Raw genomic sequence first — 16935 nt, forward strand, 5'->3', positions numbered from 1 at the left:
CATCATTTTCTAATCATCCAAAACACAAATATTCAACTGACTGCATGAAAAGATCCATGACAGGTATTAAAATGATGAAACAAACCACAGTGGTGCAGCGGCGCGTGACAGCTGCTATGTTGAGGAAGAGCAACACAAAGCTTGAAGCTATCCCGCATTGTCTCAAGGTAAAGCAACAGACAGGCTGGAGACAGAGGAGGAGAGGGTGCCCAAACACGCAGGGTAGTCTGGGGAAGAGGGAGCCAAGAGCGGGTAGAGCCGCACTGCCAAGCGCCTAGAGCCGTTCAGGCTTCCGCTGGGCACGTCAGCGGGCTCCCAGGCCAGCTGTCCTAGTTGGTTGCGAACAGCAGAATCAGGGGCTTTCTGGGGGATCTGCGCTAACACCACTCTCTTTGAAAATTCCTCTGCAGCTTCTCTTCATTCCCACCCCCCAAATGAAGACACACACACAGTGATGTGAATACTGTCACTGTCAGGTAATAAGCCATATGTCCAAAGTGTCTGTTTTTCAGGAGCTAAGAAAAACAGGAGGAATGTCTAAAACCACAGAAGACAATGAGATAATTTATCTGAGTTCAAAACATGAAAACCAATGTTGAAGGATTTGTGACTCATTATTACAAGCTATATTTATATTACTGTGGCTTATTTTCCCCCTGTCTGCTTAGAGAGAGCAAAACATTATTTTTTACAAATGCACAACATTACTGAGCTTGTTCTTCCTGCCATGTAACTTTGTAAGATAAACCAGGTGAAATCATCAAAAATTCAAGACCAAGGGTGACAGAGATGATGACATATGTCTTGTTTGAAACATTGGACTTGATTTAAAATTTCCAGCTGGCTGATGCCGTATGGGTCTAATTAAGCCTGAATGTATTTCCTGAAAAACAGATCTGAAATGGAACTTGAACTCCTATTAATCAGTGTGTTTTTTTCCTTGTCAGCCCTCTACAGCTTTAATTAAAAGTCCCTTGGAATAGCGGTTCACACATGTCATTTCCTATTTGAAGACTTGGGGATGTAAGTAGGACACTCATTATACAGAATACAGGAAATCTGCGACTCCCTGACTGACCACCTCTAAGATTGTTCCACCAGCAGACCTTGGGTGACTCCACTGTCAGGCCGGGAAACCTAATCTGTAATTGGCATCCATCATGTCCGTGACACAAAAGCATATACTGTACATAGACTTGTGCGGCAGCTCTGATGAAAGAGAGAGTGATGACAGGCTTTGTGAGGTGTTCTATGGAGAATCAAGTGTTGCTGTCATACATGTCATGCACCACATTTCCCAAGATATATGATCCTCTCAATGCACAGCCTTTTACAACCAAAGAGTTTAGAGACTTTAAACAAAAGGATTTTCAGTATCAAGCTTTGAAGACGCTATCTTGTACTTCTTTGTCTAAAAAAACATGGATTTGATTTTGCATTTTGTTGTTCTGAGCAATTCAACCCAGGGGTAATACAAATGAATTGCTCTTTCTGCCAACAGGCTGCAGCTGTGAAACATATGAATTGTTTCTCTCCTGCTGATGAGTAATGAGGGAGCGTAAGATAAAAGACTGTCATATTGCCTTTTCGTCATCACAGGCAGAGTGCAGTTTCATTAATTCTTTTTCAACTTATTGCTCTGCAAATGCAAAGGATGGGACTGCTGATGTAACCACGCCACAAGCTAAGACATCTATAGATTTTCAGCACAGAAGGTTGATCAGCCTTAAACATATGCAGCGGCATTTAACTCCTGCATGTGGTTGCCTTTCAGGGACTAATATACTTTCGCCTCCGATTTTAGTTAATTTATGACTTAATTGCCAGGCTAGTCCCTCATGCCGACGGACATATTGCTTATTCCATCTGAACCATCTTTCAGACTGCTCTGTTTGACCTACAGGGCTCTTCTTCATCAGGTCCAATTTGCCAGCTATGGCCGGCTAGCTAATTATATTTCATGAGCTGACCCTTCTGAGTTTGAGCCTGATGTGGGTGCTTTGATTAGCCTCCTGTTTTTATCACCTCTGAGTCTTCCACATTGTTATCACACTTTCTGCTGACAGCCCCACCGCCTCAAGGTTGCACACTGCAGTACTGCCGCATAAATTTCACGTTCCTGTCATAAGAGTTCAAGAACTGCTTCTCTGTCAACATGCCTCATTTGGAGCAATCTCGTGCAGGTCAGGAGCGCTGTACTAAAGGTACAAAATGGAAAAGCAGCAAGGAAGGGGTTTATCAAGGACGTTACACAAAGTGGTTCTTGTGATTCAATGTGCCTGAGTGCAAAGTGTTTAGGCCTTTGCATTATTTGCCATTTGATCTGAAAACAAAAGAGCCACTGGGCTGATTAGTCAGGTGCTGCGTGTGTAAAAACAGTATGCTGGCTCTACTCACCCTAAAAAACTCTTTTGTGGAGCCTGAGTCCAGAGTGCCATATGCTATCTCTGTCTGCTTGGCCAGATCTTCGGCACTTTCTATGGGAGAGACCATCCTCTCCACTGTCAAGAAGGCAGCCAGGTTGGCTGTGTAGGAGGAGATGATGATGAGGGTGAAGAACCACCACACACCACCGACGATACGGCCTGACAGGGACCTGCGAGATGGAGGTTGGTGACAGGGAAACACAGAATGTAATTACACAGTGACATGTGGTGCCTATCAGGCCACTAAAATCTACCAGTTGTGTTTAATGTACCTAATTGCATCAGTCATCAGAATTTCCTTGTAAATCGTTAAAACAATCTGGTACTGTGTCAGCACGCTAAAACAGCACATTTCTGAGGAAAATAATACCAGTTGTTTAAAATGTACTCTGATCCAAGACTTTAATTGGTTGCCAGACAATCAGGGTCAAAGATCATTTCACAGCCTGAAGAAAGTATTGATGAAACCATTTTGTTGATGATAATTTCAGCATACAAAATGACAAACTCAATTACACATATAATAGCTGCAATAAATGTGAAATGAGTTTAGTTTCGAATAATGAACACCTAAAGGAGGAAGACAGCAAATGAAGACGCTAGAGTGATTCTGTGTAGTAGTTGAAATTTCTTGTATTAATTCAGCATTCATATCTATTTCTGTTCTGCTCTGCTGTCCACTCCTGGTGTCTATTGGAGCTGACCCACCTGGGTGAGATGTCACAGCCCTGCTGCATGAAGGCGCCCAGTGAGAACCAGAGGGAATTGAAGATGCCAAAGTCATTGGGCGGGTCAGGGGGAGTCTGGGGGTCTTTGGTCTCGTCCTGTTCCTCGAGGTTCCACTCGTAAGGACTGAATCGACTGACCAGGAACAGGACCACGCTCACCCCAATATAGGCAAACACTATACACATCCAGATCTCATAGGCCAGTGGGTCCAGGAAGGAGAAAACGCCGGGCTTGGACTTTTGGGGCTTCTTTATCATAATGGAGATGCCCAAGCTCATAAACGGCTTGGAAAAGTCTATCACCTCCTCTCGAACCAGAGTAATGGTGAGAGGTGCAACAGCTATATCTGCTCTCTGGAAACAGGGACATGCACATTGAGCATTAGTTATGACCTGCATAAGGAAACAGATCATTTTACATGTGTGTGAATGACTACAGCTGGAGAGGGAGATAAAAACAATGCTGTTATCAGACATTTTACACATTATAAGAAATAAGCCTCTGACTGTGGTGCTTCAAGGCAGACTGAAAAGAAAACACACACGCGCGCACAGGAAAAGCAGAGTAGCATTTGCACAGTGTTATGACCTAGGATGGCAGCTAATACATCTAAGATTCAGACAGTAAATTAATCAGACTTTTCACTGAAACGTGGCCACATTGGGAGGTAAGAGGGAGGAAAAGCTCATGAGGGCACTGCAAGACTTTGAGAGAGACAGCTTGGAAAAAATCCACTGAGGCAGATGGGAGTTTGAGTCATGTTTGACCAAATGCTTCCTTAATCAGGACCCAAGGAAAAAAACCTGAATTGTTTACATTAAAACTGCAAAGTACTGAGTAGACTGACTCAGCAATTTTATAAATGGATGTAATTTAAACTTAAAAATGTATGGTAACATTGCTGTATATAAATAATAAAAACAAACAAACAAACAAAAACCCAACAAGCCCTGGCTGTGTAAACTTTATCACACGCCATTCAGTAGGCTGGATTTCCCCAACACAGCTTATTCTGGCATTAGCTTTATTTTCTTTATTTTCCAAGCTGTTTCTCTTTATCGCCCTCCTTTGCTCTGCTGCTTCAATCACATTATGTTATCAAAACACATCCATGGAGGTGGTGCTGCCTTTTTAGAAATCACAATGGGTTTCTTTGTAAAAGAAGAAGAAAATAATTAATCACATTAGACAGTGTTACTGCAGCTAGTGTGTATGTGATTAATTAAATAACTGCTCAGTGAAGGACAATTCTTTGTATTGTGCTGTATTGTCTTTTTATGTCGAAACTGAGAAAACGTCAGCTTGAAGCAGCACGAGGCAGAAAATGTTTCTTACAAGGTCAAACTAGGAGCAACACAAATAGGCCCAATAAACACGACTGTTTTCTTTGCGCTGTCAACACAACATTGTGAAGGGCTATAACCATTTAATCCTCGTGCAGGCGTAAGCAGCACTCAATCAATGGCGAGGGAAACAAAGCAATAAAGAGCAGCCTCAGGCCTAACCTTTAAAAGACAACTAAAATCAAATTAATTTACTGGTCAAAAGGTCAAAATGTACAAAACTATTAGTCCCGGCCCACCTGCTGTAAAATTACAGGCCTGGAAAGACTTGACAGCGACATGATTGGGATATTTTTTTTTTCACCTTCCATCTGCAGGGAGTGGACTTTTCCCATTTGAAAGATAATTTGGTGGCGATAGCACATCAAACCAGGCAATCTCTCAGGCTGATAGTTGGGAAATTGAACAGATGAGGAAGCCTAACCCTCATGCATTTTGTATCTGGCCCCCGTTCAACTATTGTGGCCTCTGAAAAAGGCAAGAAAGGGGGGCGAAGGTGGGGGTCGGGGTGGGTAATTTTGGAATGCTTGAGGTGTTGCGAGAGCTTGAGAGCTCTGTCAGATGTAAAACACGGCATGACCCTTTGCTAATGTGAGAGGTTCAACCTTTATGGAGCACAACACATATGGATCTTGTTGTTTCAAACCACAAACCACCATTTAGCTGTTGATTCTCGAGCAGATTTTCTCAGCTGTGAATTTACAATGTGCCATATTCATCATACACATCAAACATTGAACATAATTACACAATCACTTCAAAGGCATACAATCTTTCATTCATCAAAGTGATTACAGTGTGTTTGCCATATGGACTCATTGTTTTCATGTACCTACCTCTGTTTCGTCTGTAAGAGAGAGCTTTCTGGGCTAAGCAAGAAGGATTAATTGCAATGAACAGCACTGAGAAATGATTTCATTTTCTCCGTCTCAAGATGATCACCAACTCCCCAATGCTTGAGGCTGCATTCGACAAATTCACTCACAGCTGCGCTTCCTGAGACAGCATTAGACTTTGAACTGGGCAAAAGCTGATGAGTTCACAACGGGTTGGTGATAACCTTAAGACAGAAAAATGAGATCTCCTCTCATGTTGAAGTTCCTTGCAAACTGTCATGTAATCAGCGAAATCGAGGCTCCCAGTACTCACCCCATAGACCAGTTCACCCACCATCCCGTTCCACGTCTTGGTCTCGGGGTCTCGGGCTCCGTACTTCCCATCCATTACTATAGACAGTTTGTACTTAATTCCAACATGTTTGGCAATCTCAGATGCTAAATCGACGCAGTAGCCTTCATATCTGTCATTCCCCTCCAGATGCATATAATTTTTCTTGTACATCACATAAGGAGCTTCCTGTTGATTCAAACACACGCTGGTTTATTCACTCCCATGCCCGAGCACACATTCAGTTATACAGAAATATGCTTACATGCACTCATATGCGCCCGTGCACACACATACACACACACAGGCTCACACACACAGCACCCACCCACCTACAAACACACACACCCAGAAATTCAACATATTATAAGCTGTTATAACCACATCCATGCAGTCATGCATACAAAGATGATGCCCTGCGAATGCACAAATATGCACTGATAACAGCAGCGTGATCATGTGGTCACCCTGCTTTCATCAAGCCATGGCAGCCAGCAGACACCAAGCCCAATGCACCCAACCCATTTTGAGCCCAAGGGTGCAACTCTGTATCATAATAAAGGGAAGAGGGAAGAGGAGAACAAAGTTTTCTTTTTCATTTCTGTGGGGGAAAACAGGAGGCCAGAATGAGTTTTAGTAGGGCTGGGAGTCATTGGTAGGCAAGGTGTGGGTCAGCTCAGAGGTGGGTGGGGATGGGAATGGGGATGGGTTTCATAAGTAAATGCCAGTGACAGGAGAGGGATCAGAGAGTGCCCATAGTATCTCAACATATTCAAGCACATTGCACCAATGCGCAGTTAAAGGCTGTTTCATTCCAAAAAAAAAAAAAAAAAGAAAGAAAAGAAAAAATAAATAAATAAAAATAAAACAAAATGAGCTGTTATTCGCTATCCAGGAAAATGCAAAAAAATAATACTCCATAAATAAAATAATTACATCAGGAGAGCAGGAGCGTGCTAGTTTTCCTCTCCTTTTCAAAACGCTGGTGCAGCTTGTCTTTTCTCTTACTGAGCACATCATCATTATCAAACAATAGGACTGCTCAGGAGAGCAGGCATTGTCATTACAGCCACACACAATTAGAGTGCAAGTAGGAGAGCAATGGTTTGTTTGTTCTGTGCTGAATGTATCCCCTCACCTTGGATCCGCTGAGTGTTTCCCTTGAGTTAACACGTGTTTACCTTCTGACTGTATTTCTCATCTAGAGACGTTAAACGTTTCCTCTCACGATTGAGTGACACTCCCTCACGCCTTGGAATACAAATGAAATCTAACTGTGGATAAACACCAGAGATCCTTATCGTTTTCCAAACATTTTCTTTTATCATTTTAAAATGTATGCTTGCAGAGATTGAGGTACTGCATCAGGTAATTATAATGACATTATACAGTCAGTAAATGCATTTGCAATGGAGGCTATTCAATAAGCTTGAAGCATTTAGTTGAGTACATACAGTTAAAAGTAAATACATCTGCCGTATTTGTTTGTTTATTGTACTTTGGTCTGGGAGCAGGCCTGGAAAATTACCCTCTTCTAAAGTGCTGACTGGAAGTTATACTTCAACACAGAACACATGGGGGAGCAATACAAAATAGATTGAAGAGGTGATAACAAGGAAAAATACCAGACCTCCTTATCCCTCCTCCAATACTGTTTATTTTGCTTTGCCCAGCTTGAAAAACCATTGCAGAATCATCCTCTAGTCATTCTTCGGCCAGTCTATCCCAAGTGTCATTGAACATTTACTTGATGAGGACAGACAGGTCTACTTACGTATGCGTTTGTATGCGTTTTGTAATTGATGGAGTCAACCATTATCAAATATACCATTATTGTGATGTCACTGCTACGACAGGCCACTGAAGTATGGAAAATCAAAATGCTTTGACACCCACACGGATACAGTTGAAACACTCCCTCAGTTACGGACCGACTGTTTCAACATGTAGTGAGTGGATGGAAAGCAACACAAAAAAGATGTGGTTCTACCCGCCCAGGACAGAATGTATCACTCATTGGAATCAACACCATGACCTTGAGTGGCAGAATACGTGAAACATTTAAAACTGCAGGGAAAGTGTACCATAATAGTAGTGACCACAATCGTTCGGTTTTCCACTGAGGAGTCGTTGGAGACCTGCGGGTCCATAATATTTACAAATCGCGTGTACTCGTTCCAGTACCCAATCTGCAAAGAAAAAATAGTGGTTAGTGGTGCATTCCCACCCATCGGCGACAGTCATGTAAGTGAGCATATAGCAGGGACACTTCTAAGCATTAGTGGGAGCTACCATGATGCAGAGCTCATTAAAACAGCACTGCATTTCCCAGAGGCCTGCTGTCTCTGCCCTAAAGTTCGACCAAAAGTAGCAGCGGAATGAGCAGAATACTAAAACGGCAGAAGTTGCAGAGGAAAGTAAGCATGGAATAAATACAGAGTTTATAAAATGTTGTTAGATTTAGCATGCACTTAGTGCAGTAATAACATGATAATATAATATGGGTTCTTATGATCTACACCAGTTCAAATAACCAAATGTGCAGGAACTGAACTGCATGACCATACGGCAGAAAACTGCAATCCCTCCCACCTTCAGCTTCCCAGGTTTTATGATAAATAATTGATATTTGGGCCTATGAACTGCATACTTGTTTAATAATTTAGCATAATATTCCAGTGGCTCTACAGTTTCTCTTGCACAGGCCTGCCATTGCAGTTAGTCTGTATTCTGCTGTACAGATGCTTAAGTCAAACCAATGTCAAGTGTTTGTTTGCCCATCTGAAATAATGGCTGCTCTGGCTCACGATGAAACGCATTGCATATGTTGCTGCCAATAGTCTAACTGTTGCTGGCTAGGATTTTCCCCTTCACATCTGGTGCGCATTTTTTTTTTTTTTTTTTTTTTTTTTGCCTCAGATCTTTAAATGTTTGGGCCAGACAGGTGTACAACAGTGCAGAGTTTCTAAAGACCAAGTGGAGGCGCTAGAAAGCAGCAAACTTCTCAAACTTTAGTTCCAAACTGTGGTTACAGTTATGGAAGTTGTTAGTGCACTTTGCCAGACTGGGGAAAGCTCTAAATGTTTATCCCCAGCTCTTGTCCGACAGTGATATTTGAGAAGCCCTGCTTGGGGTACAAGACTGTGGGGAGCTGTGTCATGGAGTGCTGCTCCAGAGGCAAAGTCCTGATCTCACCCTGAGCAGCTGGGACAGATATCAGCCCATACATCACTGGTGACAGTCACAGCTAAGAACCTTCATCCTCTAACTGTCACTGGGGTGACTGGGGGGCTCCAGGTCCTGACAAACTGCTGCCCGACTTGTCTCATCTTCCCTCTCTCCCTCACTCTCTCCTCCTGACCTCCTTTCTCCCACTCGCTCCATCCCTCTCCCTTGCTTTCTGTTTGGCTGTGCGGGGATGGCTGTAAGGGCTGTGTGATGCTAATTGAAGTGTGGGCTTTAGAGGCCTGGGAGGCAGGCGGCATAATCACATGTCATATCAGACTGAGCCCACACTTATCCAGCTAACGAGAAATTCACAGCTGTCTCTTGGAACCCGGTGAGGTTATGAAATAAAACCAGAGGTCATCATATGGTACCGGTTATAATGTGAATGTACCAGTTGGGAATTACCATTTTGAAGACGAGCCAGAGGAATTCTTGGATCCCCTTTGCAGTAATTGGTTATTTGAATGGTAATTACTGTCAGGAGAGGACCAAAAATCATATCTGCACTATCCCACGGCACGGAAATAGTCTTTTATCATTCTTTTGATAGGACAGTTTTAGCTATCAGATCGTGGGCTGCGCGTGATTTGTGGGGCTTGTAATGCTTGGCATAGCTCATCAGTGCTGCTACCTAACAGAGGTAGGGAAAGGCAATCAGCATTACTCTGCACTGTCCTCTCAGCCCTGCTGGTCCCACATGGCTGAAAAAGCCCTCGGAGGCAGAGGCTTGTTTGAAAATGTTCTCTACTTTCACTCAATCACACATTTCTCTCGAAATAGTTTAAACTGACTTCACGGGTATGGTTTTGGCATGCCTAAACATGTGGCCAGCACTCACTGAGTTTTGTTCTTTGGTACAGATGATCAATAAATCATTTAAAATTACAGGTTGGCTAAATTCCATGATTTTGACAAGGCAACAACCCAAACCTTGATGTGTGCCAGCTGTGTTTTGATAAAGACCAGGTCTTTTTTTTTTTTTTTTTGATGAGGTCTGGATTTGACAGTTGATAGATGAAAGCTGATAGAGGTCACCGCTGCGTCTTACCTTCCTCGGCCCACCTGTTTTCATCTCATAAACATCTATGGTGTAGTTGGTCCTGCGGCCGTAGTTGTCGAACTGAATGTTCCCGGTCATACCCTGCACTTGGACCTGCCATGAGGGACAGACACACACAGGGGGATGTGTAACAGCATCACTTTGCATATATAGCTGGTATTAAGGTGCTCGTGTCCATGGAGCTACTGGAGTGTGCACAGTCTGTTAATCAAATGATGAACTGGATACGCTTTAATAAAAGATGTAGTTTTATGGTAATGAGGGCCTGGATTTGAGTGAGCTCTGTGCAGAGATATCTGGAGGCAGAGGGAGGAGAACAGCTCTTGCGCTCTCTCCCCTTCTCTCTGTCACTTTCCATCTTTATCACGCTCTCACTCGCTATCTCTGCTTCACTTCTTCTAGCCTTTTCTTTAGTTATCAGCTTGCCACTCTCTCTCTCCCCCTCTCTCTTCCCCTCTTTTTCTCCCCCTCCCCCACCCCCCTACCGTTTTGAGAGCTCTCTCGATGTCGATGCCTTGGCTCCAAGGTACAGCGGGATTGGCCAGACAGTCCCCAGCGCTGCCCCTGCGAGAGACATCCACGCGTTGGCGCCGCAGGTACCTGAAGGCCTCTGCTATCACCAGGATGGCATCGTGAGTCAGAGCTGAAGTGTACTGTTGAAAACAGAGATTTGATAAGATTATTGTTTTTGTAGTAAAGCCTTTACAGGTTTATATATAACTTTATACTGTCCAGTGATTATGTAATATGTTTTGTAAGACTAAAAATAAATAGTTTATACCACTATGAATTAGAAGGTAGATACTTGACTCAATCCAAACAGGACCTGACGGACCTAGCAGGTTGGCCTGTGTTTGGGCAAAAATTTAGAAATGATGGTCAGGTTTGGTTTGGTTTGGGTTTGGTTTGGGTTTGGTTTGGGTTTGTGTCACGTCGGTTTTGAACATTTGACCTCTGAATTGCTAATTAGGATGGGCTAGCCTATTTGACATGGCATTTCAATTTCTTATTACTGAAAATATAGTGTAAAAATCAATAAAAATGATGGATGGACAGGGTCACACAAACTCCAGCTCTTCAGCCTATACTGACTGAATCGGGCTCTGGTCAGGCTCAGTTTCTACTCTCTCAGCCTGGGGTTGGGTTCAGACAGAAATATGTGGCTCACACCGCACTCTATTCATAAAGCTTTTATATGAATACGCCACTTTTTCAAATGAATCAGTTTGCAGAAGTTTGCAGTAAAATGAGACAATCCCAGAGGAAACTGGGGCAGTCTATGTGTTGTTTTTAGCCCGTGCATCTCAGTGCCACTGGGTCAGATGAGTGTGAGTGGGTTGGGCGCGAGCTCTGACGCCCTGCTTAAAATAGATAAAAATAGTTTGATTAGACAGAACTGATTAGAAAAGCCAGGACATGTCTGATGGTCAGGACCTCTTTCAAAACTTTAAGTACAGAGTTAGAGAGAGATTTAATGTGTGATTTTATCTCCCATCGCACTTCCCTTCCAACTTCACCTGACCTTTTCACCACTGGGGGTTGAGTCACTTGTTTGTTGACCACTGCACCATGACAAAATCTAATTAAATGCCATTCAAAATCCATTTCTTTCTTGATCATTGTTTAATTAGATGTAAATTGAAGCTGTGCTATAACCTTGCCTTGCACCGCCTATCAATATATCGATTGCTGAGAGGGATGGCAAAGCAAAGAGAGGAGGAAGCGAGGGGTGGGAGGAAGACAGAATGACAAAGGCAAACAGGGGATGAGAAGAGGAGAGGAACCGATAGAGAGCACTTCAGAAGGGGTGATCGTTGTATTCTGCATGCACAATGAAAGGCCTTACAAGCAAAGTACCTTCAGAGGAGTGTTTCGGGCTTCTGGGAATTCTCTTTCATCTAGCCGTTCCCAGCGCTGCATAAACTGCTGCACAATCGGGTTCTCAGGGTTGACTATCTGAAACCCTGAAATGTTGGCTCCACCGGCGAAGACTTTGTCCAAGCTCACATTAGAAAATCCCTGAGATGAGACATAAGGGAAAGGAGGGAGGAGAACACTCCTATACCTTGTTTTTCTTTGAGGTTTTTTAATATAACCTTGGGCTAACTGCCACAAAATATTAGCAGCTATTCTGGCAGCACGCAAAGTGCATTTTATTATGAACTCTGTGCTGTATGAGAAAGCAACATGCGTTTGCCGTTACACCGAGGAAAATGTTTCTCTTCACACTTTGTGGCGTAACCTGAATTCATTTACAGAAAAACAACCTGCAAGTAGATACTTTAGAGTTTGTGTCAGATCATGTAGAAGACAAAATATTTTACTTGAACCAGCTGGCCTACTTTCATTCAGAAAGCTTTGCCATGGAAGAAAAAAAACCCTAACATTTTCTAATGCATTTCAAAACTACTGCTACTCCAGCTGCCTTTAAATTTCCCTCTTCACCCTAGAGCCATGACATGGAGTTATTTCTTTTTATGGTCAAATTGCTGTTTTTTAAGTACAGGATTGTGTCATGGCGTGCAAGGACATGTGTCTGACTGCTGCATAATCACATCTTCTAACGTCGGGGAGACAGCAACAGGGGATCAGCAAGTGAGAGCAGGGCAGGCCTTTAAAACTTTCATGCTAATATCAAGGCTAAATGAACATTTCCCTCCCCAGAGTTTGGGGTGAGGTGGCTGCCCTCCAAATATAGTTAAAAAGGTTAAATGCTGTTTGTTTATTGCTTGGGAGATTATACTTAAATATGAATTTATTCGATTAATGTTGTCTGACTGCCAGATTGTGATTGATAAGGCACGAACAACAAACATAATAAGCCAGATACAGTAGACAGAAAAAAACCCAGAAAACATATATAGGCTTTTTTTCTAATTTCATACAAAAGCCTATAATCCACTTATTCTGCATGCACATTTGTGCCCATAGCTGAAACTAAGCCCCATCACATGCAGCAAAAAGCAAGTTCCACTCCCTCCCAGGGGAGCGGCTCGGTTATTACTCACAAGATTGGCCAGAATGTAGTGGTAACCACGGCTGTTCTTCCCCAGGGTCACAACCTAGGGAAGAAAAAACATCAATACAGTAAACCACGGCTCGTATAAGTGGCTTCAACAGTCTCTGTGAATGCAGTTAACGTCCTGCGAGCACGCAGGGTGCCACCAAAGTTGAAACAAAGCGGAGTCGCCTATGGAATAAGAACAGAGAGGGAGCAGTTAGAGGAAGTGTTCATTAAGGAGGAACTGATAATGAGAGAGTAATGGGGACAATGAGGAACATCCTTGAACATTCTGCTCACTTTTGAAGTCATTCATGGTGTAGGGATGTAAGACCTTAGCAACTGCTGGACAGAAGGTAGAAACAGGAAAAAAAATATATTTCAAAGAAATTTACAGTGAGACACTAAGATGTAGATCTCACTCTGCTTTGAAAATATCACACCTTTGGAGCATAACAGCATGTTTCAACCCACGCAGCCTGTCTGAAAATAGTAAGTGGTGTTCTAAGCTATTCCATCAGTGTGGTACTAACCATATGTTGCCTTTTATTCTAGATTTTCTTCTTCTTTTTCGTTCTGGGCCTGCAGATAAATCTAATATTGAAACTCGAAATTGTCCAGGCTTTTTTGTGTGTTATGTGCTGGACATGGATTTCAACTGGGCCTCACGAGGTCTGTTATTTATGAGTTTTTACAGTCTGTTGCGGATGGACTTCTCAGTGGCTGCCATGCAGAAACCTGTCAACCATGTCTTGGTTTTCATCTGCCTTCTACAAACACAGCAACACAAGTTTACAGCAAAATCAGCATGTTTGCACATGTTCTGGCTCTGGCTCTGTCACAAAAACAAACTGTCAGTTTATCATCTGTTTGTGTGTGCGTGTTAGGCCGGGGATGTTGGATATTTGTTACTGCGGATCGTTTACGACATTCCCGCTGAGTAGGAGAGAGTGATGAAAAGCAAACTTGTATCTTCACATCTCAGGCTGCAAAAAAATCTCTGAGGGACGTTTTCAGTTTCACCCATTTCGACTGTAGTGACAGTATTTCATTCAGCTATGCTGAACCTTAACTGACCTGGGTAGACTCTTATACAGTAGCACGAAACAATAAAACCGTCATCTTTGCTTGGACTGAGAACCCTTCCAAATTAAATAAATTGCTTGTCTCCCTCTTTTGTGGACAACCTTCAGATGTCCACAAAAGAGGTAGACGAGTGGAGACGAGGGGAGAGAAGTTGGTGATGTTTTTTAAAATGAGCACTCAAGGGAGCACAAACACATAAAGCCTTTCACTCATGCTATCAAGCTGCTTGTGGGGGTCAGTGTTCTCTGACAGCTTCCCCATCATAAAGGCTTTAAACTTCCAACACTGTAGGATGTCAGACAGAGGGGGAGCAAACCAAGAAAGTGAAATAGAAACAAAGAGGAAATGAGCTGATTATAATGCAGAAATAGCAGGAGCTGGCTTTTAGAATCCATCAATCTGTGTCTAATGAGCAAGTGACAGAAAGCTCCATGAAAAGAAATCTCTGCAACATTTCTGCTGCCGTGATATCAGAGCTAGCCAGATCACGGCTACTTCCGCTGTAATTGTTCACAAGTCTGACTTTCAGACTTTTAGCCCTGCTGATTTTCTTGGACAAACCCCACAGCTCCACACTCCTTCACCGAGAGCTAACCTTGACTCTGGCCGTAAGCCCTCCTCCTCACACTTGCCCTGGAGCTGGGCAGAGAAAGACCTTACCCCCTGCCTGCAGCCTGCAGCTCACAGCCAGTCTGGCAACAGCTACAAGCAGCAACCTTGGGATGGAGCACAGCAAGACATTGATGACACAGAGATACACAGAACCTCCGGCCAGAACACACCAACCTCTCCCCTAAACCTATTTAATTAGGCAAACGGCAAGACCTGACTCCAGTTGAGATGGACAGATTTCATTGTTACTGGTTGTGATGCACCACTGACTGCCCTGTCCATAAAACCCTTAGATACTGCAGATGGTGATAACTATCTTTTAATAGTGTAGTAAGATATGATTCTCATGTGTTTCTTTTTAAATCCAATAGTATTTGAGCAATAAAACACAAATATCAGAAACAACACTTACTTGGATTAGACACAGGAAAATAAAGTCTATTTTACTTGAGAATAAACAGCAGTTAAAAGTGCTGTTACTGACTTTGAAGACATAGTTTTAGGAAATAGACTTTCTTTCTTCTCAAGATTAAAATAAGAACATTCTAATTCTAATGCCAATCTCACGTCTAAAGAGCAGGGATGAGATTAGCTTAACCTAACATAGGTTAAAAACTGGAAACAAGGGGAAACAGCTTGCTTGGTTCAGTTAGTCCAAAAAATACACCTGACAACAATGTCAGGTGTCTTGTTTGTTTAATCTACACACAGATAATATGAACAAAAAATATGAAGGCTAATATTTCCAGCAGAAAACAATATCTGACCTCCAAAGGTGGTTAAAAAGGTTAAATGTTATACTTGTACAGGACATTCATTTATGCTTAAATTCATTCATGCATTCATTTTAAATATGCAGTGCTTCACTTGGGAGACAAGCAACAACAATGTCTGTTTACATGTAACTTAATTCAGGATTTGATTAGCCAAGTAGCATAAAACCTGAAAGTAGGGGAGGTAGCTAGCTAAGATCCAGACAGAGCCAATGTAGCTGCTTTCTCCTGCCTCCAGTCCTTATGCTAATCACTGTGATTGTAATGTTTGACTCACTCCCAAAAAAGATGAAAAATTAAGATGTTTACATTTTCATTCAATGTTTTGCTTCTATTATAATCTTCAGTTTATAGTGGATTTTCATCTGTATTTTGTTTCCCATCCCCCCTGAATTAATTTATGTTGCTGTTAATCACCTTTAGGGCACATATAGTGGCTTAAGAAAGTAGCCTTATATCATACCTCTTCACTTTTTTCAGACTTTATGGATAAGAATCCCATTTTTGCCCATCAGTAGACTATGTAATAACTCACAATGATAAAGTGACATTTTTTAGATTTTTAATAAATTTTCAAACATTTCTAAAAAAACAATTTTTATCTTGTCATTATGGATTATTGAGTGTAGACTGATGGGCAAAAATGCCAAGCCCGCTGACCAATTATTCTTTTTCTCAGTGACACTGAAAAGAAAGTGTTAAGTGTGTCTACCGCTTCAATAATGTGATTCCTCTTTTTCATACAGTGTGCCCTCTTGCTCATCGATCCACTAGCTGGCTCCACCACCTTTTGTTCTGCTGCTGTAGGAGAGCCTGTGTTTTGCAGACTGGAGTTTTCTTTAAAGCCTGATGGGGAAAGACAGTCGGGATGACCTTGACTTCACCCTCATCCTCGGCGTGCCTCGCCCTCACCAGACAGAGAGCCTTAAATGTAAAACTACAGCTACACATTTTCAATAAACGCCAGACCGTTTTCCTCCAAGTTTGACCTTTCTACTGTGGAGTTTGCCACAGCACAGGAAGAGGGAGACTGAAAATGGCTGGTTCCCCAGAGTTTGTAAATATCATACCATTCACTGAGGCATATAAAAGAGCAAATAATGATGCAATTATTTTTAGCCTGAACTATGAAAACTCAGTCTCAAACATACAAACTCTCAGCTTTACTGGTAAGGTACACTGTTAGCATTAGGACTGCATCTAACAAAAAACAATGAAGGTTTTGCATTTTTTTCTTGATAAACTGATCAGTTATAAAACTAATGGTACTAATTATTTCAGCACTAATTTGTACACCTACAGTATATATCAGTGTTTTAGCAAGAATTTAGGGGAGAAGGCTCAAATGTGCCCAGTTGTACCTCTATAAAGGTAAATGGTCCATCCAAGGGGGAGAGTAAGCAATACTGTAGAAACTGTGCTACAAAATAGTATTAAATTGATATGGGAATAGATATTACACATGTAATTAGTTCAATTTTCAATACACTAATCAAATGAGAATTACAAA

General features: G+C 42.2%; 1 protein-coding gene across 2 annotated transcripts in view; it reads right to left on the bottom strand.

Annotated features, from left to right (window-relative positions):
• The window catches only part of LOC108882875 (glutamate receptor 3), a 77397-nt gene that overhangs the window by 14740 nt on the left and 45722 nt on the right, over positions 1-16935 (bottom strand). For both annotated transcript variants that reach the window (XM_018675643.2, XM_018675641.2), the window contains exons 5-12: positions 12962-13015; positions 11811-11972; positions 10439-10606; positions 9942-10046; positions 7750-7854; positions 5648-5854; positions 3135-3508; positions 2398-2596 (exon numbers count right to left, since the gene is read on the bottom strand). In XM_018675643.2, the coding sequence (XP_018531159.1) occupies positions 2398-2596; positions 3135-3508; positions 5648-5854; positions 7750-7854; positions 9942-10046; positions 10439-10606; positions 11811-11972; positions 12962-13015 (1374 nt within the window). The remainder of the gene's footprint in view (positions 1-2397; positions 2597-3134; positions 3509-5647; positions 5855-7749; positions 7855-9941; positions 10047-10438; positions 10607-11810; positions 11973-12961; positions 13016-16935) is intronic.

The sequence above is a fragment of the Lates calcarifer genome, linkage group LG8 (genome assembly GCF_001640805.2).
Source record: "Lates calcarifer isolate ASB-BC8 linkage group LG8, TLL_Latcal_v3, whole genome shotgun sequence".
Taxonomy (NCBI): Eukaryota; Metazoa; Chordata; class Actinopteri; family Centropomidae; genus Lates; species Lates calcarifer.